The sequence below is a fragment of the Sycon ciliatum genome, chromosome 1, assembly GCF_964019385.1.
Source record: "Sycon ciliatum chromosome 1, ocSycCili1.1, whole genome shotgun sequence".
In the NCBI taxonomy this organism is placed as follows: Eukaryota; Metazoa; Porifera; class Calcarea; order Leucosolenida; family Sycettidae; genus Sycon; species Sycon ciliatum.
In genome coordinates, this window is record NC_088643.1 from 27,333,931 (window position 1) to 27,359,520 (window position 25,590).

Sequence of the window (25,590 nt, forward strand, 5' to 3'; positions counted from 1 at the left end):
CTAAGGATGACGTAACTGTCGTTACACATGAGTGACATGACTACTGACTGTACTGTACACATGTTGCCATAACAAACCAGGGTTGCTACGATAATTCAAAATAATTTAATTTCTAGAGTGATAGTGCAAGTGATACACTGGTGATACAGTGTAGTAGAGTGATGATTGTGGTGTTTGATCCCCGCAATGCCGAAACTCCAGCTCAAGTCAAGATGACTAGAATGCACCAATGCACGGCGACATACTCGTATGCAGAGCTCGGCTTGACGTCGCGTGCAGTCAGGCAAGACTTTCATAATCCGGGAATGGACAGCTCGGTTGAGTGAGGAGCAAGGTTCGTTGTCAATGTCCTTTGACTTTAGTTTGTAGGCTACGCTTCTTCACCACACAAAGTAGCTACATTTACTTGCGGGGTGACTGCGATTACCGTGTGTGTGTGGCGAGGACAAAAATAGATCATACTGATCTATCGTCTTTTGAGACCAACTGTTTACTGAATCTATCATACAACACTGACTGTACTTTCTGGCAACGTGTACATCTACCAGTGCCAGTGGAGCTTCACTCTTGTTCTGATGCCTACATATTGTGGCAGAAAGTGGATCTACACTTTTGGTATCTGTTGTGTGATCAGACGTTCCTGTAATCTTTGTGTAGACCGGCCGGTTCAGTACTAGGGCCATTTGCTTGCGGAAGCACTTGATTCAAAAGATTGAATCGCTGATATCCAGCCAAAGATAGCCATCCATCCAGGCAGGGGCAGCCGCTTTCCACCGCGCCAATTCCAAGGGCCAGATGAGATGACACACAGCATCCGCTGCAGTAGAGTTTGTCCACATCCCTGTACTACTAGTACTACTACACTTCGCTCAAGAACTTGAATTTGTGAGTATCGTCTATCGAACGTAGACGGTAGAGTTGTTGTTGCTTCTGCTGCTGCTGCTGCTGCTGCTGCTGTATTTTATGCGAGTCATGCTGGTGAAGTGGAGATCGAGGTGAGTGTCTGGCCTTACACTTACAGTGCCTATGATCATGAATGTGATGCAAAGAATTTGAGTGTGGTAGGAGTGAGACAAGGAAACAACATGTACTTGCTGTGAACGTAATGAAAGGCGTCACCATTGACACAAGCTTCCACTGCCAGTGCATGTAGTACTAGTAGTACAGTAAAGCGGAAGACATTACCATGATTACCGTGCAGTGCTACTATTAATGTATTATAATACTAGTGCTAGTACATGTACATGTACGGTGCTCTGTGAATGTTGCTGGGTGTCAGTAGAAGTATTTTGTAGTCATGCTATGCTTAGTGTCAAGAGTACATAACAGAGAACGGCATTCACGTGAGCGCACGTGTTGCTGCAATACTCAACGCGACGTGCGACACCTGCGACAAGCTACGAGAACGACACACGGTTCACAATGTTTTTGGTGTTTGCGACATTTGCCCATTTCGCTAGCAATGGTACATTGCGACGGGAAGTGGGAGTTGTGTGAGGAGCGTCAGCTTCGATATAACAGTGTATTGCCTATGACGTCAGTCATTTCCTTCAACCCAGACCGGTCTTCAAAGTGCAAAAAATAAAATCCAGGCCCAACCCAGGAACATCGCCTGTTATTGAAGCGAAACCCTATGATCATTATGACAAGAGAAAGGGAAGGGCCGGGAGGGACACTGTTATATCTCGCTTCCGCTCCTCACACAACTCCCACTTCCCGTCGCAATGTACCATTGCTAGCGAAATGGGCAATTGCGTATCGGAGCGTCAGCTTCGATATAACAGTGTATTGTTAAAAGCGCTGAACAAACCCCAGCACTATAAATCCAGACCACCAATGAGGAGCAAAGGTGACCATGCGCCACACCGGAGTGAAGCGGGACAATATTATCAGAGCCATGAAAGCAAATAGCAAGCCATAGCCCAAACATTAAACCGAGGACATACAGTGGATAATAGCAAACCCGGTAGGGTCGGGAGACGCAAAAGAAACCATGCCAAGCATGGAAATAGGCCAAGTCCAACGAGAAGGAAGGCGAAACTGAAAGGCGCACCGAAAGCACGCCGACGTATAAATAAAGAACAACTTACAAGACGTGTCAACAAAGCATATAGTCAACAGACCTGCCCACACAATGCAGAGGTCAGAGACGCACACAACGCCAAAGGAAAGAAAAGCCATGCCAGCATGGGCAGCACCGGGTGCAAAGCCGCAGGACACACTTAAAGGGGAAGTTAAGGCAAAAATTAAAATTTCACCAGTTGTAGTCTTTGGGGTGCTGAGTCGAATGGTCTTGGTCCGAGAAAGCTGAGACGCTCCCTTCCTACTTGAATCCCAATCGAACTCGCGCACTTCCACCGAAACTGGGTGACTGCGCCCTACTAGATGGGGATTTGTATGCAAAATGTCACTAAAAGCGCCGTTTCGTTCTTATAAAAGCACGGATGACCGCAATTGGCCCATATGTTGTAGTCTTTTGGACGCTGAGTCGACTGGTTTTGGTCCGAAAAGGCTGCGATGCAGCGTTCCTCCTTTATTCCCAATCGAACATGGTTGAACAAGCGGTCACGTGCTCCTGGGTGCCCAAATCACCTGGTCACCACGCCAGCAGGCGACAACTTTCACACCAAGGTTCAACTCGAGTTCAACTCGAGTGACAGGACTGCACCCAAAAAAGGTCAAACAGGCTAGTAAGTTGTACCCTGCAGGCACGGTGACCAGCTGACTGGTGTACGCAGGAGCACGTGACCGCTTGTTCAACCATGTTCGATTGGGAATAAAGGAGGAACGCTGCATTACAGCCTTTTCGAACCAAAACTAGTCGACTCAGCGTCCAAAAGACTACAACATATGGGCCAATCGCGGTCATCCGTGCTTTTATAAGAACGAAACGGCGCTTTTAGTGACAATTTGCATACAAATCCCCATCTAGTAGGGCGCAGTCACCCAGTTTCGGTGGAAGTGCGCGAGTTCGATTGGGATTCAAGAAGGAAGGGAGCGTCTCAGCTTTCTCGGACCAAGACCATTCGACTCAGCACCCCGAAGACTACAACTGGTGAAATTTTAATTTTTGCCTTAACTTCCCCTTTAAGCGGTAGCAGAGCGCAGAACCGCAGCACTAAAGCAGTCAGCCGGCGGGGTGACATCACGGCAGTAGAAGCGGCGAAACGTAGTAGCACGCTTCCAATCAGCAGCTGCCAAGATAACAGCAGTAGAGACACCGGCATGGGCAGCAGCAGATGTGGCCGCGCCACGGGAAGAATGAGCCGAGAACTGAGCAGTATCAATGCCAGCAAGACCAAGCACCTCCTTCAACCAACGGGCAACGGTGGGAGAAGAGACAGGCTTATGCGGCTTACGAAACGAGAGCAGCAAAGGACCAGAGCCATCTAGCCGCCACACGGCAGATCGACGGCCATACTCAAGCAGGTGCTGAACAGGACACAGGGCAGCAACAGAGAACGGGCACACCTGGACCGTCTGCAGAGGCTCACCAACACGCTGCGTCTTCCGAGTACCAAGTAGCGGGAGCCGGACAGAGCCATCGGAGAGCTGGGCAAAGACACTTGAGAGCAGACAAAGCTCGCCACAACGATATGCGTCAGAAAGCGCCAGGAGCATAGCAAGGCGCAGAGTAAGCTGCTTGTCACTGAGATCAGACACATCTGGCCATGACCGCAAGAAATCCAACACCAGCTGAACACCCCATGTGAAGGTGTAGCGAGGCGTAGGCGGGCGGAGATTGTACGCACCACGGAGCAGCCGAACAACAGTAGGGTGAGAGCCAACTGATGTGCCGTCGACGGGAGGGGGCATGGTAGAGAGAGCGGACCGGTAGCCAGAAATAGTGCGGAACACGCGACCGTCCTGGAACTGGTTGGACAAGAACTCGAGAACACGAGTCAGTGCGGGGCGAAGCGGATCGATCGACCGCTGCGCACACCAGCGACTCCACAGTGCCCAAGCGCTGTCATAGTGACGGGAGGTGTTGGTCCGCCAGGAGGCAACGAGGAGGTCGGACACTGCTGCAGAAAACCCTGACATAGAGTAGGAATGCCGGAGATGGGCCACGCGACCAAGCGGAGCTGGGCATTGGCCATCAATGGGTGAGGATTGCCGAGAGGATCCGTCAACAGGGACCTGTCGTGCGGTAGCAACGTCGGCGCCCCCGACACCATCTGGAGCAACATTGGGAACCACGAGGCCCCGCGCCACAATGGGGTGACCAGGAGCAACCGAGGGACAGCTTGAGTCTGAACCTGCCGTAGGTCCTTGCCGATCAGGCAGAAGGGAGGAAACGCACACCCGTCCATCTCCTGCCACGGCTGAGAGAACGCATCCGTCGCCACCGCCTGTGGGTCCGGATACCATGAAACAAAGTCCGGTAGCTGCGTGTTGATCCGAGTGGCAAAGAGATCCACGTGGCAACCTCCATATCGGGTCTTCAGCAAGGCAAACGCCTGAGGAAGCAGATGCCACTCTGAGGAACTGTGATTGCGAGACCAGAAATCGGCTATGACATTGAGGGCCCCGGGAATGTACTCGGCACGAATGGTGATTTGGCGGGCCAGGCACCAGTGCCACAGGTCCGCGGCTAGCGAATTCAACCGCTGGCTCCGAGTGCCGCCCATGCAGTTCACGTACGCGACAGCACACTGATTGTCCATCTGAAGCAACACAAGACCCTTCTGGACATGACGGGCAAAGCACTGGACAGCAAATGTCCCGGCCAGGAGCTCCAGAGCATTGATGTGGAGCCGAGATTCCGCGGCAGACCAACGACCACCCGTTGTCTGCGTCCCGCAGACTGCGCCCCAACCTCCGCCGCCCCCTTGGGAGTTGGGACGAGGCATCCGAGGCAATCGTCAGCACTGGACACTCGACCTTCACGAGACGACCGTTCCAGGAGTCCAGGAAACGAACCCACCAGCGGAGATCCTCCTTGGACGCAGAGTTCAGAATCAGAGCAGACTCCCATGCCAATGCTGCGTGGCGAGCGGAATTCTTCAAGTCTTGCAGCTGCCCCGGAGATGGAGAGGTGCTGGTAACACTCCCGGCCACGCTGACTGCATCATGCCCACCACGCTGGCAACCTCGCGGACAGTTGTGCGATCCGCCTGAAGTAGCTGGCGGCAGGTCCGCAGAAGCTTGTCCCGGCGATCCTGTGAGATCTGGATTGTCATGGTCATCGAACACACCAGGAAACCTAGAGACGTGGTCTCCTGAGAAGGGACCAGGCACGACTTGCTGAAGTTGATTACAAAGCCGAGGCTGCAGAGCAGGTGCACAACCGACGCCGTAGCTTCCCGAGCGGCCAGCAACGAATGCGCCAGGATGAGCAGGTCGTCCAAATAGATGATCACTCGGATTCCGAATTGGCGCAGTGTCGCCACCACCGGATGGAGGAGTTTGGTGAATGTCCAGGGGGCCGACGACAGGCCGAATGGGAGTGACCGGAACTCGTACAGAACTCCCTGCCAGCTGAAACGAAGGAAACGACGATCGCTGGCCCTCATCGCCACTGTGAGGTACGCATCCTTCAGATCCAGTCGGGTGAGGAAGTCCCCAGGCTGGAGCAAGTCCCGGAGGGTGCCGATGCCCTCCATCTTGAAATGATGATACGGGACATATCCGCTCAGGGCCCGCAAGTCGACCACTGGGCGCAGCTTCCCACCAGCCTTCGGAACCACGAAGATGGAGCTGACCCAACCGGGTGGAGTGTTGCTGGGGAGAGCGTAAATCGCCTCCTTCTGCACCAAGGAACTGACTTCCTCTGACACAGCCGCAGTCTCCGCCGCTGTCAATGGGCGTGGATGAGGCCATGTAGACTGAACTGGAACACTCAGGAGGTCGAGGTGGACCCCACGAACTGACTGTAGGACCCATGGATCGGACGACAGCAGCGTCCACCGTTCGTAAAAATGGCGAAGCCGACCCCCGTGTGGGATGGCCATCTCCTCTGCTGATATCACGAATGGCATCCGCCAGGAGGGCAATGAAGACCCGGCGCGGAGAATCTCGTCGGGCACCACTTCCCGTAGAACTGACGGGAGGAAGGTCTCTAGGACCGACTGCCCTTCCGGTGGGAGCTGGACTGGCTGGAGGCTCCGCCTCGGGACATCGGAGAGGAGTGAGAGCTGCCGCCGCGATACGGACCGCGGGGGTGTTGGTGTGCGGGCTGCGGTAGGGCTGATACCGGGAGCTGCCGCCGTACTTGCCAGTCCCGGAACGCCGAAAAAACTGACCACCACCCGTTGCGGCTGAGGTACTAGCTGAGTGGGAGCGAGGCTTAGTGCCACCACGGGCATCACGGTAGCGACGCAAAACATCAGCCAGAGCTTTCTGGGAGTCAGCCTTGCCCTGCATTTGGGCCAAAAACTCTGGCCCAAATAGAGCTGTTCCAGCCTGCAAATAAGGGGCATCCGCCATGCCAGTCAAACCCTTATCCAGGTGCTCCAGAAAAGCATGCCGGCGCTGCGAGGACAGCTTATGGTGTGCGTTACCCAAAAGGTGCAGTGCAACTGGTATCAGCTCCAGCACAGCTTGCGGGTCAAGACCCGAATCAGCATCGAGGGCCCGCTGCACCTCCATCCACAGTTCGGTTAGCGGGCCCAGGCAGTCCGAAACGCTACTCTGGACTGAGAACAAGTTGGTGTCCACGCCTTTTTGTACGAGGACGCCAGCCCAGGGAACTCCAACAGCTCCGAATCCATTTTCGGGGTCATAGCTACCTCGGTGTTTGGCCGGGGAAACCTGTCCAGGATCTCCTTCCGGTCCTTGGTCTTCAGACCAACTCTAAATTCCTTCTCCAGAAATTCTGCAATCTCGGGAGTCACCGAAGCATGCTTCGGCTCGTCCACAACCTCGTTCGATGGGACCTGCCCACTCGAAGAGTCCGTAGGGTCAGCTTCACCAGACATGCTGGCTGAAGTGCCCGGAGTCGGTGCCGAACTGTCCGCTGGACCAGTTCGGCGACTCTGCAATGAAGCCTCAAGGGCGCTGAGCCGATCCTCCAGCGGGCCCAACAGACCCTGCACGGCCGAGGAAACGGCAGAAACGAGCGCAGTACTGTCCTCCATCGCTATAGTAAATACTACGGTAAACGGTAACTACTGTAAAACCTGACAAACAAAACGCTGAAAAGCAAACCTATCTAGGGTTGAGCGGAAATAAAAAAGGCGATGTTCCTGGGTGGGGCCTGGATTTTATTTTTTGCACTTTGAAGACCGGTCTGGGTTGAAGGAAATGACTGACGTCATAGGCAATACACTGTTATATCGAAGCTGACGCTCCGATACGCAACCCTATGCTCTAGAAGTACTACGCATGCGACATCCCTATGCTCTAGAAGTACTACGCGCGCATGTGACATCCCTATGCTCTAGAAGTACTACGCATGTGACATCCCTATGCTCTAGAAGTAGGCATAGCCCGATTTTGCTAGCAATTCTGCTAGCAAAATATCGAAGAATTTTGAAAGGGAATTTGCTAGCAAAATGGAGCAAAATATCGGTGCGTTTACTGGAAATTGGGAGATTTTACACTTATACGGTGCACATGACTCAATATCGCACGGTTTTCCCAACACGTGACTCACTTTGTCTCATTTTCGCCAACACGTGACCCACTTTCGGTCAGTTTTCCCACAAGTGACACAAATTTTGGAGCAAAAAGGGAGCAAAATATCGAGTGGCCTGGCAAAATGAAAGCAAAATATCGACGATGAGCCAGCAGAATGTTGCGGCAAAATATCGAAGCTTCACTGGCAAAATCGGGCTTTGCCTATCTAGAAGTACTACGCATGTGACATCCCTATGCTCTAGAAGTACTACGCATGTGCACCCAAAGTAGAAACTGTACTCCATTAATTTATGTACGTTGTGCGTCGCATGTCGCAAAAGTTGAACTTTCTTCAACTTCTGCGACAGGCACCTTGTGACTGTACGGCAGCTCGCGACAGGCATTTTCTTGTTGCAACTGTCGCAAATCGTGTGTACATTACTCTATGTGGTGGCATTCATTTCCTGCAATGGGACGTATGCATCCATTTCCCGCCATTAAGTTTTGCGGGGCAAGTCCACTACAACCGTACACACCTTGATACCAACTCTGCATAAAACTTTGTGAGGTCATAGACTCATACTCATAAATGTACTACAACGGGTTGTACCTGCCAAGTATGGGGTAACTTGTCCCGCAAAAAGGTCACGGCCATCTTAGATGCATACCTCCCATTTGTTGCATTTCACTAGCCTAGGATATGTGCGCAAGACAGAAGAATGATCAGAATGCTCCATAAAAGGCCGAATACACATACTGTAAATATACAAATTTTCGGCAGCTATTTAATTTCGGCTATATTCGGCACCGACCCAAAACGCCTAAATTAAAACGCCGATGAAATTTTTCACAGCATCTGTCGCACTATACCTTGTATACCATGCCCTCTATACCCCACGCCGAAAATATATCGCCGCCGAAATGTCCAAAATCGTGAAGTGCCGAAATTTTGTATATTTACAGTAGGTAGACCCAGGTAGAGGCTGAATACACATGTGTGCTGTGGACTGTCACGACATATGTGGCTGGATGCATATAGTACATGTACATGCGTTATAGAACAGCCAGTTCCAATTTGACCTTTACTGTGTACCTTACCAGTTTCTAACGCAGTGGTTATCCATTGCTTTTTGGCAAGTGCACATACGATTGGTCAATTCAGAATCATATCAGACTCACTGAAAACAGTCACAGCCTTACGCTTTGTTCAAGCAAACAGGACAGTGAAATTGTTTTTTCAGAAATAGTGCAGTATTCATCGCCATGCGGTTTCATTGTATTTTGCGACACGCTCTGCCTGCTTCAGCCTGAAAGGGAGTGTTAAGATTATGTTCTGAACGCTCCAGAGCCACTACAGACCAATCGAACACGTTCCAGGTCACACCAACCAAACGAACCCCTAGTGAATTGAGTATTAGCCAGAGTTCGTAAAATACGAGCATGCAACTGTTATCTCCTTTCTATGGGCCAGGTGTGCGGGGTGCTGACTTCATTTCATCATGCAGCTACTAGCACATCCGTGCACTGCGGAAAATCAAACACCACATTTTCCTTGCGGTTTAAAACCAACTTTCATATGGAGCTGAAGCTCATGCACCCAAAGCTTAGAGATTGCGTCTGTACTCGAACGAATCAAGCAAAACCGGGTGTGCTTGTACGAGAGATTGCGGATTTGGGCGCATAAGTACAGGGCGTGATCACTGATCACTGATGCAGGCAGGTTACGTGGTGAAAGCAGCGCGCTGCGCACTGACTCATAACCACCGTTGCATACTCTTGCTTATGGACTCTTGGTAGTTGCCTTGGCTCTCTACCAAAATTACTGAAAATTTTTGAGCCAAAGTTACACCAAAAATTAGATAGACTCGGAAGTTACGCTATAATATCCACTAGCACCACTAGTTACTTTACAATCAGCTCAGTTAGGTGTAGAACGTCAGTGCCGTTGGTCAGTGTCGTGCAATGCTATCGCTTGAGCTGATTGTAAAGTAACTGGTGGTGTTAGTGGATATTATAGCGTATTCAACGTGTAGCTCTTTGGTCCTCTTTCTTCTTACAAAAATTAGATGTTTATAATTATACAGTATACAGTATATGGAGCTCAGCCTTATCACAACCATGATAGATGTAGATGGGTGTGACGACTCTAATGCAGCATCATAATTATAGTGTCATGTAGTGTAATGGTGGTAAAACACACACACACCTGGCAAAATGGCGGTAAATACACGCCTGCCCACACAACGCTAGCTCTCTAAGCTGCAAAGTTCTGGTAAAGAGCGCACCTTCCCTCACCACCAAATTAATTTGTCCTGGGATTGACCTTTCTAGTGGAATATCATGTCACATTGTGACTACACTATTGCACATCTTAGTAAATGCTTTGTCCTGTTCGCCTTCTGCATTATGCAGCATAGTCTAGTACAAGTTTATCATTATGACACTTGCATGTTATTGTACTTTCTGGACTGTCTTTGTAGGCGTAAATTTGTAGTATTGTGAGGTAAAGCTTATACAGGTCATACCTGCTTTGGTGTGTGTGTCTGTCTGTCTGTTTATGTGTGTATGTGTGTGTGTGTATGTGCGTGCATGTGCATGTGCATGTGCTGTGGTCATTTGGTGCATGTAACGAACGGTTCTTTCCACCGCTAGATGTTCTAGTTAAAGTCGACGCTGAGGTCAAGCTTTCCAGTTGAGCCAGTGCAGCAGCAGGGAACCATGTCTGCAGCAAAATTTTCCACGAAGCCTAGTAAGCTGAAGTCTCTGAAGGCCACGATTAAACCTCGTTTGTCAAGCAGCACTAGTCATAAAATTCTTTCGGGAAAGTCTTCTCTCGGTGAGGTTGGTGATGCAATAAAGAACAAGCTGCGCTCAAGCAGCAGACCTCCATCAGACTTTGAGCGCTCTGTCGCAAACACCTCCCCTATATTAAAGCATCCAGCTAATGCGAAAGGCGGAGCAGCAGGCTTGTCACTTCTACGTCGAAGCACAACCTCATCGTCGTCTCGTCAATCTCCAAAGAAAAGTCCGCATCCAGCCTCCTTTAATGTCCCACAATCGAGGTCAGTGCCAGTTGGATTGCCTGTTTCAACAGATAGAGTAGTACTAGATCATGCTAAAGCTAATGGATTGACTTCTGGCTCGTCGCGCTGTGGCACTGAGGGTGTAGCAAAACACTCTGCTGGCAGAAAAGCCACTGCTGTTGCTGTTGCGCCTAGGGTGAGTAAGTCCGCAGCTACTTTGCCGCCTGCCCCTGTGGTGCGAGCAGACACAAGTGCCGCTGATAGTAGTACTAGCGCTAGTAGTACTAACCCTACTGCGCCTGATGGTGAGAACGTAGGTAAGGAGAACCATCCGCCTGTGTTGCGAGACGTTCCAGAAGAGCTGGCGTTACACCAGCCCATGGCAGGTGAACCAGACTCAGTAATAGATCAACCCTGTGCTGAGAGTGCTGATAGTACAGCCGGCACTAGGCCAACGGAGAGTGCTGATAGTACAGCCGGCACTAGGCCAACGGAGAGTGCTGATAGTACAGCCGGCACTAGGCCAACGGAGAGTGCAACGCTGCCAGAGCCAGCTGATCAGAAAGGTCAGACAAGCAGTACTTCTTTGCCTCCATCTGGCCAAGATGTAGCACAGCCGCGGACACCTACAAAGGCATGTGCCAGTACTCGGCCAGCTGTTATTGCGACAACAAAAACACAGCACACCGTGTCGACAAGAGCACCTACAACCACTCGATCATCAGCCTCCCAGGCTAAGTCCCAACAGATAAGAACAGGGAAGGCTACAAATAGCCGACCAGTTGTTCCTAAAGTACCCACAACTCCACAAGGTGGGGTGACCTCAAACACGGTTGGCGTGATTAAGAAACCACCATCTACTTCCCCTGCATCGACCTCAGCTACATCTGTGAAAAAAAGCACCACTCCTGGCGGGAAGTCACCAAGACAAAGCATAACTTCTGTTCGTCCTGTTTCTTCGGCATCATCACTTCAGGCAAAAAAGACAGTCACAACTTCCCAATCTAGTCAGAATATTCATCCTTCCCTTCCATCATCCAGCTCTGCAAGAAAGTCTAATGCTGTAGTCAAGTCCGCCACTGTCAAACAGCCTTCCACTGGTGCATCGCTCAGTGACAGTATGCAATCAAGACGAGTAGCCCGTGGAAACCCTCCTAGGGTAAGCCAGACTGCTGCTTCATCTGCAACTCAAACACCCACCAAGAGAGCACCAACAACGACGACCATTTGCTCTGCTCCTGCCAAGACAGCTGTACCTCGTACTGCAATCGGCGAAAGGAAAACATCCAAAGCGTCGACTGCCCAGCCATCAATACGTGCACCACACACGACACCAAGTAAGTCACTGCACACAAGAAACACTGTCCGGCCAGCAGTTGTGACGCCATCTGTATCCGCATCTGCCGCTACTGGCATTCGTTCCCAGACATTGTCTCCAAAGAATGTGCAAGGCTCGATGACAACGGCTCTCCCAATGACCAAACCAGGCAGCAAAGACACCGCTGCAAAGAAGGATGACAGCCAGTCATCTCCAGCAATCACTCAGCAAGAGATGGAGGCGTTAAAGATGAGGATTGCTGACTTGGAGAAGGAGCTTGAAAGGACGAATTCATGCTGGGCTGAGAAAGTGAGTAGAGAGTACTTAGTTGCAGGCTTACTGCTGAGCTGTACCTAATGTGTATTGGTTACTTTGTTCCAGTTAGCCTTGTGCAGTACTACCATCATGGCCTCAGGCACTGCAACTTGTGTTTGAAACTGTATCTCCAAATGTTTGCTGTTGGGGTACATGAAAATGAAACTGGCTCAATGGTTGTATCAGAACAGCAATGAAGTGCTAGAGCCAGCATAGAAGAAAAGCTCACACAAGAATAGTGTTGCTAGATAGCCAGTGTGGGTGGGGGTGGGGGGAGGGGGGGGGGGGATGGAAGTGAGTGCAGGACCAGCGGAAGCAGTTTTCAATTGGCCCGGCCATACCAACTTTGTGTAGGATGTAGTGGCAGGTACACCTGACCTCCTTAGCAGGAAGCACTGGCTGGTGGCCAAACAGTTGATCCGGCCATGGCCTGACCAAACAGTCTAGTTCCGCCACCCCTGGATTGCTATCGCCTGTTTGCTTATTCTCTCTAATCTCAGGTTTTCATGTTGCTTTGTCCTTCACACCTCGCCGGGTGCATTTGATTACTGCCATGAATCGACTCATGAATTGAATCTCGTCGTTCGAGTTCAGGTCATGAACCCTGGAATCGGTTCGAAATCCATTTACCCTATTCACATGGGGTGATGCGAATAGCCAGGGGTGATTCATGAATGAATTCAACATCGATTCGCGGACATAATCGAACGCACTCACTGCCATGGATGTGGAACCTCACCACGAGATTTATGCATCTTGCCATCAGATTGAGCATTGGGTGTGTACAGTACGTTCATGGATGTGTACAGTACGTTCATGGGTGTGTACAGTACGTTCATGGGTGTGTACAGTACGTTCATGGGTGTGTACAGTACGTTCATGAGTGTGTGTGTACACATACAGGGAAGGTAAACTAAAACCGTATTGCTGTGACTCCGAGTTTCACACAGAAACGACAACACTGACTACACCGTCTAAAGGTTGTGTTTGATGTAGGCTGCTGCAAGTGCGTTTGGCTTTGCACAAATGAATATGTGCCAAACGTGTGCGAGCTGGTTGAAGTGAAATAAGATGACAGGCACCAACGGCACACATGCCAGGGGAGGTGAGGTGAAATTGATGTGGTAAAAAGGAGGAAATGAGAAAGCTATGGAAATGGTCAGCACCAATAGCATCAAAACGTACACAGCATGGCATTTTCAGGACCTTGCGTGCGACTTGTAGTTCATGTGACAGGTGAGGGTGAGAATATCGAGAGATACAACTTATATTCATGCCTGCATTTGGCGACCAGCTCCGACCTCTTCAGTCTTGTGCAGGACCTCTGGAGTCTTGTGCAGGAAGACAACAGTGTGAACACTAGCTCACACTGTTGTCTTCCTGTGTGATCTCCTGCAGCTTAGTTAATAGGTGACAGGGACACACTGTGTGGTGTTGCAGTACCCAAGCTGGAGCTTGGGCGTTGGTGGGGGGGGGGGGGGGGGGACAATGGACCAACCAAAACTGTAAACAGCCTGATGTTCGCGATGCATTATTGTTCACTAATTTTCGCAAGAGGAGCGCAATGCAAATTACTTTATAAGAGTAGCTAGCGTGAAATCAAATTTCAATAGTGGATGTATATGCATGGTCATGGTGCTTCGCGAACATTTGCCATCGTAAATTCGCTGGTTCTGAAAAACCAGCAAATCGTTGCTGTGTGTCATCGAATATGTTGACCAGGCGCGAGGCGCAAACTGAAGGTGATGGTGAGAGATATATTTTTGCAAGATGTGACAGAACTGTTTGCCGCTAGATAGAGCGTGTGATGTTTCACGTGCGTTTACCGCCGTTTTTACAGACTACATGTATATAGACAGCTGCATGTGGAGTCTTCTTCAAACTATTATGGTTCTTAGAAATCACGAAAGCTTAGTTGTGCGAATGTTGGATGGCTTGCAGTACTGTGCTCGTTGTTCGTGCTCTTTAAGTTCCAGACACACTTCAATAGTTCCGTGGCCTTCTCCAGTCGCTCTTGTCTTAGTGCTGTTGAATGGTTAGCATGTCTCTTCTTAAACGGTGGCTCCGTAAGACCAAGGTATTCTTTGTGTTTGTTGTTTCTGGTTGTTTGGACGGTTACCTTGTAGATGGTACATTGGACCTTTATTGTATCTCTGTTTGTTGCCATTTCTATAGGTTTCTGCTTGGCATAATGAACACCTTGCCAGCGTATCTCTGGTCCAGGATCAGAAGTGCAAGCTTGATGACTTTCAGAAACAAATAGGTATGCTCTTTTCACATATTATAGGCTTATGCCTTTGGATTACACAGCCCTCTTTCACACTCTACTACTCAGAGCGCTGATGAAATTTTTCACATCAGCGTTGGTGATGCACTAGTATTATTAACCTCGTGCCGAAAATATATCGCTGCCGAAATGTCAAAAATCGTGAATGCCGAAATTTTGTATATTTACAGTGCTACTCGGAAGGAGAGCCAAGGATTAAATTTAAAAAGAAAGGACCAAAATGTTACATGTTATCCGTAGTTTGTATCCAACATTTTAAATAGTTATAAGCAAGATATTGTAAGATGTTGTGCAGTGAGAAGGTGCAACAGCTAGCACAATACTGACTGATGTGATGCTGACATTCAACGACCTGATGATAAGCTCTATCACACAACATCTTACAACATCTTGCTTATAGCTGTTAGTGTTGGACTACGGATAACATGTAACATTTTGGTCCTTTCTTTGTAAACATTTCCAGTACTTTTGAAGTAATCCCAGTTCAAGTTGCTCTCAGCCTAACACACCTTTGCTCACTATCATCGCTTCTTCAATGTGTGTGTGTGTGTGTGTGTGTGTGTGTGTGTGTGTGTGTGTGTGTGTGTGTGTGTGTGTGTGTGTGTGTGTGTGTGTGTGTGTGTGTGTGTGTGTGTGTGTGTGTGTGATTTCTTGCGCTGTTGTAGAAAACCTGACCATAACTAATAGAGATCTTGTAAATCAATTGGAAGAACGCCGGTCACTTTATAAAGACAAGGATGCAGAGATGCAGGAACAGCATAAGCAACACTTGTTTGCTATCGATGCTCAGTGGAAGAGCGAAATGGAATTCCTTTCACGGGATCACAAGCAAAAGTTGGAGGGTAAGTCTTGCTATTCCCTGTGCTGTGTGTCAAGTCCTTTTCACAATCTTATGGGTGGCCATTCTTGTCTCCTGAGGTGTGGTCATGTGCAAAAGCCATCCTTTTGCTGTCACCTTGTCTTGCCCGGTGCGAGAAGCGGTAAATACAGTGTACGTATGATGATCAATATTCCACTTGAATGAGCTGCCTATAGGATTGATCACCAAGACTTTCCGAGGAGTGGCCCTAACAATGCTGCGTAAATTAACAAGTCAACTTTCAAATTTTCCAAAGTAACTTTTATGGAAAATTTGAAAGTTGACTAGTTGATAATACACCGCATTGTAAGGGCCGCTCCTCTGAAAGTCTTGGTGATCAATCCTATAGCAGGGGCGTCGGACACGGTACGGTCACTACGGTATTGACCGTACCACTTTTTGCCCCGGGTACCCCGTGAATCAATAAAATACACTGATCTGGACTCTAAATTTCCAAAAGTTTCGCCTCCACCATCCCTCCCCCACAAGTAAACTGTACTTCAGATGACTGACCGTACCACCTTAAAATAGCTTCCGACGTTGCCCCTGTATAGCCAGCTGAGACATACAGTGCTGGCAACTGAAATCCGACCCCCTGGGCGGATTTCAGTTGCCAGCACTGTACAATGTACTAGTATGTGCTTTCAGTGTTGGCTTGTGTTTGTTTTCTTGTTCAGGGATGGAGTTAGGCCATGAATCAGAAGTCCAGGACTACCAGCAATCTTGTTCTAGATTGGAAGAGACCATCACTGTGAGTACCATGTACAGTCGAATGTCACTTATCCGGTCGCCAGTTATCCGAGCACGTCGGTTATCCGACAAGCCCGGGAGTGGTAATTTTATGACTCAACAGTAAAATTCTTTTAACCCTTTACCTTCTGACCATAATTCCCAGGCAGTTCCAAATGCGATATTTCTCACCTCATTCTGAGAATATCTTTGGTTCTAATCAACCAATTTTCACACTCTTTGGGCATTCTGGAAAGCTCTCCACGAGCTGCGTACAATGAGCTCAAACTGGACACTACTGAGATCACATATCCAACGCCACGGTGTTTCAAATACTCCACATCGCTGGGTATCCGAGAAAATTCTCTCCTCGTCAGCCATTTCTCACTCCTTCATCGTAAACATTTCAAATTTGTTGTCCTGGGTTTCTTTTTATGCTGCCCACGCGCTCAAAACATGCACAGGTGACTCAGCATGTCAGGAGAGAGAAAATCCCCAGCTCAAGGCCAGTCACTCAGAAAAAAATCTACTTTTGCCGTGGCTGAAATGTCGAGCGCGATATCTTTGGAATGCGGCATCGCAACTCTTCGCCGATTGTTGCAATGAACAGCTGAGCTCTTCGGCTTCTTCCTACATATTTAGTTTTTGAGATTTCGTCAAGAATTGATCGAGTTACGATTGTTTTAGTGCATGCATGTCCATCGACCAAATTCGGTCGATTCATGTACACACAGAAGGTAAAGGGTTAAAAAAACTTTTTTTGTATATTTAATATACGGTGTAATATGCATTTACTTGAAGTAGATGTGGTCAAGTATGCTAACATGTATGTGTACATGGAGCAATTCATGAATATGCATGAGTATATTTGGGTATTGTGTACATAAATCAGTGAAATCCAGCCATATATGCACATAAAAAATAATATCAGTTATCCAACATATCCAGTTATCCAACATGCCTGATTCCCGAAGTGGTCGGATAAGTGACATTCGACTGTACATGTACTAAACCTCATGATTACCAAGAGCATAGAACTACCCAGAGTGTGTGATGTCGGAAAGCTGAATTTATTAGTTACGCCTTGTTGATCAGCCATGGAAGTCACTGTCGCGACTGACCAACCGTAGTCCTGTACTATATCAGAGTACCGTATGTGTCACATTGGTTTCTAGTAGCACCTTACCCTGCTTTGGCGTAGTTACAGGTCTACTAGTACCCTCGGAGTTCAACATTTGTTTGTCTTATAACGAGTATTGTCTACTATCAGGTCTTCGACATTTTTCTGCTGATTTACATCATACATACTGTGCCTCCTCCATGGGGCGTAGCAGCCGGTCCGGCCGGTCAGGCTTTGGCCGGACCACTTTTTCACCCAGAAGTGCCCAGAATGCAGGATTTTTGCACCCTAATTTCAAAATGTTCCCTGACACCCCCCCTCCTCCAACGGCGGCGCTACGCACCTGTCCCCATCATAAAACAAAGTTTTCCTTAGACCCCTGTACAAGACAACTTGAAACATTGATCGAGCTAGCTAGAAAGAAACAAATACAGAGAAATCTTGTTTTCAAACTTTACACCAAGTTGCTGGCAGGGAGCATTGAGCCATCTGAGCAAATGCGTAGTCCGTGGCCATTTGTTTCGTCTTGTTATGAGAGAATTGAACCTGTGGGACAGCTAAAGGTGACGTTATAACGGAATTTTTTGGTCTGCAAACGAATTTTTTCTTATCCGGAAATACGAAATACATTTATCGTACATTCCAGTGCATGTATGACTGTTAAATGTATTTCGTCGGGGGATTTTGGATCGTCTACTAATGAGGCTTGTCTTTTAACCGATGTCGTACTAACAAGAGTAAACCTCTACATGCATTGTACACCATATGATGGCAACTGTGCTGCTGCTGCCATTGCGGCTACCATGGTCATATTCAGTTATGCTTCAGGTGTATGATACAACTGTAAGGCCTAGTTCACATTCGACGGAACGCTGATGGTACGGGACGTAAGGGCCTGTCGGGAAGGCTGAGGTGAGCTATAAAATCTTGTGCGATCCGTACGACATGACATGCTGCAGTCGTTGTGTCGTTGAACAGCGAACGGCGCGGGTCATAAGGCACGGTCCGTGACGGGGTGACTTTTGGACCTAATTTCTTGTTTTTCGGGACTTCTTTTCAATTATTTCGCCTTGAATGAAGCGGAATTAACAAGTTCACAATACCAGTTTTTCACGAAGTAGCTTTGAAAGGTGTGCCATTCAAATAATAGCTCCAGGAAATGATAAAATAGTTCGTCTGTCACGCTCCTGAACTATCCCTAAATACCATAAGTGACATCAGACCTTATCTTGCTAAAATTCAACTCAAGTCGTGTTAGCCATTCTGCGAGTTATCATGGGAAGCGCAGTGTTCAAAATGCTAAAAATTTCCAAGTACGAATCGGGAGTAGTCGGCGCACGATGCCGTCTCCTGTTCACACTCAAAATGCAGTCGTTTTGTACGCTTGCGTCCCCGTCTACGCCCGTCTACGGTATGAAAAGTTGAACTGATCCACCTCTTCCCGTCGCTTCCCGATCCGTACGGCAATGCGGTTGCGTTCCCGTTCCTGGTGTTCACATTGGACGCCGTCAGACTGTCCCGTCACTTCCCGTCGATCCTTACGTCGCGTCCCGTCGCGCCCCGTCGAATGTGAACTAGGCTTAATTAACAGAGTGTCACATATAATCAACATTCTTTCCTGCTGTGTGGATTTTTTATATTTGATTGTGCGTATCACCTTGATTACAAGTCCTACCGCCGCTGTTGCTAACGCCATTGTGCTCCGTGCTGTCCTATCCGGAGACTGAGTGTCATGATGCATGTACATATTATATGCTTTCCTTCTTTCAGAATGTTGTGACTGAACGTGATGCTGCACTTTCCGAGGTGGCCATACTCAAAACCGAGAATGCAGATCTATTACAAAAGGTGAGTTGCACAAGTTACGCCTTTAAAGCTGCTGCCCGCTGCCATGGTTACATGCTGCAGCTACTAGTGTGGTCTTGTCCAATCCTGTTTCTTTCCGTCTGATGAACGAGTATGTTGAGATGTGACTGTAAGCTCATGCGTGCAGTACCTCATGCGTGCAGTACCTCATGCGTGCAGTACCTCATGCATGCAGTACCTCATGCGTGCAGTACCTCGTGCGTGCAGTACCTCGTGCGTGCAGTACCTCGTGCGTGCAGTACCTCGTGCGTGCAGTACCTCGTGCGTGCAGTACCTCGTGCGTGCAGTACCTCGTGCGTGCAGTACCTCGTGCGTGCAGTACCTCGTGCGTGCAGTACCTCGTGCGTGCAGTACCTCATGCGTGCAGTACCTCGTGCGTGCAGTACCTCGTGCGTGCAGTACCTCGTGCGTGCAGTACCTCATGCGTGCAGTACCTCGTGCGTGCAGTACCTCGTGCGTGCAGTACCTCGTGCGTGCAGTACCTCATGCGTGCAGTACCTCGTGCGTGCAGTACCTCGTGCGTGCAGTACCTCGTGCGTGCAGTACCTCATGCGTGCAGTACCTCGTGCGTGCAGTACCTCGTGCGTGCAGTACCTCATGCGTGCAGTACCTCGTGCGTGCAGTACCTCGTGCGTGCAGTACCTCGTGCGTGCAGTACCTCGTGCGTGCAGTACCTCATGCGTGCAGTACCTCATGCGTGCAGTACCTCGTGCGTGCAGTACCTCGTGCGTGCAGTACCTCATGCGTGCAGTACCTCATGCGTGCAGTACCTCGTGCGTGCAGTACCTCATGCGTGCAGTACCTCGTGCGTGCAGTACCTCATGCGTGCAGTACCTCATGCGTGCAGTACCTCGTGCGTGCAGTACCTCATGCGTGCAGTACCTCGTGCGTGCAGTACCTCGTGCGTGCAGTACCTCGTGCGTGCAGTACCTCGTGCGTGCAGTACCTCGTGCGTGCAGTACCTCGTGCGTGCAGTACCTCGTGCGTGCAGTACCTCGTGCGTGCAGTGGTACTATACTTACTGTGGTACTATACTTACTGTGGTACTGTACTTACTGTAGTACTGTACTTACTGTAGTACTGTACTTACTGTGGTACTGTACTTACTGTGGTACTGTACTTACTGTGGTACTATACTTACTGTGGTACTGTACTTACTGTAGTACTGTACTTACTGTAGTACTGTACTTACTGTGGTACTATACTTACTGTGGTACTATACTTACTGTGGTACTGTACTTACTGTGGTACTATACTTACTGTGGTACTATACTTACTGTGGTACTGTACTTACTGTAGTACTGTACTTACTGTGGTACTATACTTACTGTGGTACTGTACTTACTGTGGTACTGTACTTACTGTGGTACTATACTTACTGTGGTACTGTACTTACTGTGGTACTGTACTTACTGTGGTACTATACTTACTGTGGTACTATACTTACTGTGGTACTGTACTTACTGTGGTACTATACTTACTGTGGTACTATACTTACTGTGGTACTGTACTTACTGTAGTACTGTACTTACTGTGGTACTGTACTTACTGTGGTACTATACTTACTGTGGTACTGTACTTACTGTAGTACTGTACTTACTGTGGTACTGTACTTACTGTGGTACTATACTTACTGTGGTACTATACTTACTGTGGTACTGTACTTACTGTAGTACTGTACTTACTGTGGTACTATACTTACTGTGGTACTATAGCTAAACTTGCGGGGAGCATCTAACTGAATGTTGTCTTCCGCAGCCTTGTCAAAAGTCGAAATGTTGAATGACAATGCTATGGAGTTGATCATTGTTTATTTTTTATTTTGAAGAGTATAAATGTGCTTTGTTGTTCACACCCTCCATTTTGGATTGTTTTGGATGGTAGCAGCCGTCGCGAGTTCCTTTTGGAACAGAGACGAACATTACTTGCACTTCTCACTTGCCTGCTTTCTCCCTTCTGTGGTGGCATTTAGGGAAACTCCCAAGTCCTGGTAGCTGAGGTCGAGTCACTGCGGGTTGTCCTGGGAATGAAAGCTGATGAGATCAAGCAGTTGCGCTGTACCAACTTAGATTTACAAGTAAAGGTGAGTTTTAGACTTTAGTAGAGCTTTTAAGCTGTTAAAACACTCTTGTATATCGCCCTGAACTATTTCTTGTGATCCTTGACTGGTCCTATATTACCCATATGCCTTTTGAGTCCGTTTACCTTTTGCCACTTGAAAGGCTTTGGACGAGAAGTACTTTTCTTCCCCTTGATGAAAAGTACTCGTTGTCTTGTTCTCACAGTTCTCACAGTCACTCTTAATCACCAAACGGGTCAAAGGTGTGGGGTGTCCTCATTTCTAGACAAATGGACAGCTAAATGAGACCGCACTTCTGTGACAACCTCCGACTCGGTCGAAAGAAACCCAGCATGAAGTTCGGAGTACTTCGATCCTAGCTAGCTGCTCTATGAACAATGCACAGCCTCCACGGAAACGTTATAGTTAAACAAAGTAGCCTCACTGATCGATGTGGAAATTTTGGATGAAGAAACGTCGGACATTGGTCCTCGATTTGGAGGCATTGGCAACAGAAATATACCAACCAAGTAAGCTTATTTCAAGGTCTGGGAGCTACTAAGAAAGAACACTATCAACAACACTACTGGAAGCAAACAAACAGCTTCTTTGGCCCTCTGAACCAGGAAGTTCAAACTTCAAAGTTTCTTTTCTCCGGTGCTTGGAACCAGGGAGTAGTACAATGGTATCAAGAATCCATAACTCCAGGCGAAAGGGCGGCTTTGGGTATAGAGGTTCATACACACTTGGGCGGTTCGCGGCAAAGTTCAAGGCATAAAATCATGTTCGACTCTAGTGAATTCGACATAAAGCCAGGGCAAAGCAGAAAATCTACAAGCGCAACGAACGTGTACGTCATTTTGACGTAATGTTGGAATTCCACCACGCGGATCCCCATTTATAGAGTTGCACACTCTTGGGGTTATGGACTCTTGCCTATACATATCATTGCCTATACATATCATTGCCTATACATATCATTGCCTATACATATCATTGCCTATACATATCATTGCCTATACATATCATTGCCTATTTGTCTTTGAGGGATGCCTACTAGTATGCCACTGGGCATGTGCCATGTGTCTTCTCACTTTTAGTTTCGAAAATACAGAACTCTTGTGTTGCAGGATTATGCTCTTGCTTTCTCGTTCTGATTTGTGTCTTTTGTCACTCTCTGTAAAAAAATATACACTTTTGTCCCGGCCAAACTCCTGTGCTTGTGTAGATTGAGAAACTGGACACTGCTTTCCAGCAAGCCGAATCTGCACGTGCAAAGAACGAGGAGCTACAAGCACAGCTTCATCACACTAGGTCACTTCACCGGTAAGCCAAGTATTCTTGTGACTATGCACCTACTAGAGGTCAGGACCAGACTGATCGATGGTTAGACTACTAGAGGTCAGGACCAGACTGATCGATGGTTAGACTACTAGAGGTCAGGACCAGACTGATCGATGGTTAGACTACTAGAGCTCAGGACCAGACTGATCGATGGTTAGACTACTAGAGGTCAGGACCAGACTGATCGATGGTTAGACTACTAGAGGTCAGGACCAGACTGATCGATGGTTAGACTACTAGAGCTCAGGACCAGACTGATCGATGGTTCGCGAAGCATTGTATCTTTACTGCGTTAGCACTGTTCTGGGCCCGGTCACATACGTATGCACTGAACCTGCACTGCGTTAGCACTGTTCTGGGCCCGGTCACATACGTATGCACTGAACCTGCACTGCAGGAGCGGAAAATACCATGGACGCGCTATGACCAATTTGTATGCGTACACTGTGCATGCAATAAAATACGTGGAAGCTGCACATGGTCCACGTGGATGTACCGTACGGTCCACTTCGCTCTCATAATTCCACCAAAAGTAAGAGCTTTCCCTGTCTGTATGTGTGACTGCACATGTACACGACTGGGTACGCTATAGCTGATACAGATTGTAAACAACTGGTTCTGCAGGAGAGGCACAGACCATGTGCCAAAATGGAATGCGTATACTAGTATGTTACCGGGTCCATAGAAACTCTGAGTGTGCAGCGTCATGGACCATTGTGTTGTGTGAACTTGGCCTCTCCTTGTACACTTGTTTGTTCAGTGCTTGACTTGTAGCAGTGGAAGTCCATATTGTATTGATCAGATCAGAAAGAATCATTGCATGTGTTTTTCATCAGTTTTCAGTGTTTTCCCATGCAGACAGCAGACAGCAGCAGCAGCGTGTTTGACAAACATGCACACTCTACTGTGTGTTCATTGCAGAACTGCCGAGACAGAAGCTCAGCAACTACGGGAACGTACTGGTGACCTCGATAGGAGTCACCAGCAGCTTGTCCGTGATAAAGAAGAGCTCCAGTGGCTGTTGCAGACGCCAGGAAGGGAACAGAACGCTGCAGCAGCTGTTTCCCACGACGCTATTACTCCACATCGCCCATTTCCTGTTTCCAACAAAGCAATGTCAACACCAGGTCCAACCTGGTCATTGTAAGAATGTTGCATGGCTGGGTACTTGATTACACCAATGTTTTTTTATGTTTTTTTGTGGTTTTCGTTGTTGTATCGGGTACGTTGGGTACTTCTTGTAGATCTGATTGTGAAATCCTATTGCTACCTCCTACAACTAATGTACGTGTGCATGTGTGAAGCCTTGATAATCCCGTTCGTAACAAGCGTACCAAAGTGTGTAGCTTGTCACTGTGCGTGTGTTGTGCGTGTGTTGCGTGTGCTTATCTACGTGTATGAGCTACTGTATTATTTTATTCACCGCTGCTTCTGATTCTGTGTTCAGCGTTAATCTAATCTGTGCGGGCACTGGTATTTATTTTAATTAATAAAATCGTCCCATCTTATTAACAAGTATCAGCATTCATTTTCGATTTCCTGATGACCTCCTTGTGGGCATCGGAGGAACTTATTGTTTCATTCCGTGTTTTTATTGTTTGTGTGTTGTCATTTCACCGTGTTTCTGTACTTTTTAATAAAATTATTATAATGCTTTGAGTAGGGCTACTTTACAATTGTTGCCAGTGTTCATTAACTCTCTTGTTCATTTTCTGAACAATTGGTTGTGTTTCTGGGTTTTATTCCTAGTATGAGAAGCAAAACTTCGCTCAATATTTCCAAATAGTTGCAGTGTGGTTTGACCATGTACAATGCTGCTCAATGAAATCCAGTCGAGTCACTCAAGTATGCGCTGGGCGTTGCGCAGCCCTAGACCGGTGAACACTGGGCTGCGAAACAAAAAGAGCTAAACAAAAGAGCTAGCTTGCAGCCATGGACCCGGCCTCAGTAGTTGATTTATTGTATGTACTTCAGTGTGTTAAGCGAAGGCTATATACCTGCTTTATGCAGGTTGATGCCAACGCGAACAAGCAAAATAATAATAAATAATAATAACTTCAGTGTAGAGGATATTAGAGAGGTTCATTGACAGAGAGAGGTTCATTGACAGAGAGAGGTTCATTGACAGAGAGAGGTTCATTGACAGAGAGAGGTTCATTGACAGAGAGAGGTTCATTGACAGAGAGAGGTTCATTGACAGAGAGAGGTTCATTGACAGAGAGAGGTTCATTGACAGAGAGAGGTTCATTGACAGAGAGAGGTTCATTGACAGAGAGAGGTTCATTGACAGAGAGAGGTTCATTGACAGAGAGAGGTTCATTGACAGAGAGAGGTTCATTGACAGAGAGAGGTTCATTGACAGAGAGAGGTTCATTGACAGAGAGAGGTTCATTGACAGAGAGAGGTTCATTGACAGAGAGAGGTTCATTGACAGAGAGAGGTTCATTGACAGAGAGAGGTTCATTGACAGAGAGAGGTTCATTGACAGAGAGAGGTTCATTGACAGAGAGAGGTTCATTGACAGAGAGAGGTTCATTGACAGAGAGAGGTTCAGTGACAGAGAGAGGTTCAGTGACAGAGAGAGGTTCATTGACAGAGAGAGGTTCATTGACAGAGAGAGGTTCATTGACAGAGAGAGGTTCATTGACAGAGAGAGGTTCATTGACAGAGAGAGGTTCATTGACAGAGAGAGGTTCATTGACAGAGAGAGGTTCATTGACAGAGAGAGGTTCAGTGACAGAGAGAGGTTCATTGACAGAGAGAGGTTCATTGACAGAGAGAGGTTCATTGACAGAGAGAGGTTCATTGACAGAGAGAGGTTCATTGACAGAGAGAGGTTCATTGACAGAGAGAGGTTCATTGACAGAGAGAGGTTCATTGACAGAGAGAGGTTCATTGACAGAGAGAGGTTCATTGACAGAGAGAGGTTCATTGACAGAGAGAGGTTCATTGACAGAGAGAGGTTCATTGACAGAGAGAGGTTCATTGACAGAGAGAGGTTCATTGACAGAGAGAGGTTCATTGACAGAGAGAGGTTCATTGACAGAGAGAGGTTCATTGACAGAGAGAGGTTCATTGACAGAGAGAGGTTCATTGACAGAGAGAGGTTC

At 48.0% G+C, this 25,590-nt stretch overlaps 1 protein-coding gene across 2 annotated transcripts; it reads left to right on the forward strand.

The window, feature by feature from the left end:
- The first annotated feature begins 160 nt into the window (after positions 1–160).
- Positions 161–24,255, forward strand: LOC135821175 (mucin-2-like). Of its 2 annotated transcripts, none has more exons than XM_065334244.1 (9): positions 161–885; positions 10,213–12,210; positions 14,392–14,479; positions 15,169–15,345; positions 16,040–16,113; positions 18,982–19,059; positions 21,050–21,160; positions 22,365–22,462; positions 23,402–24,255. In XM_065334244.1, exons 2-9 carry the CDS (start codon positions 10,279–10,281, stop codon positions 23,625–23,627), a joined length of 2,784 nt encoding a protein of 927 aa, XP_065190316.1. In that variant the 5' UTR covers positions 161–885; positions 10,213–10,278; the 3' UTR covers positions 23,628–24,255. The 2 variants fall into 2 exon arrangements, with proteins under 2 accessions (XP_065190316.1, XP_065190322.1); XM_065334250.1 differs by lacking the exon at positions 161–885 and adding an exon at positions 918–995.
- Positions 24,256–25,590: the final 1,335 nt, after the last annotated feature.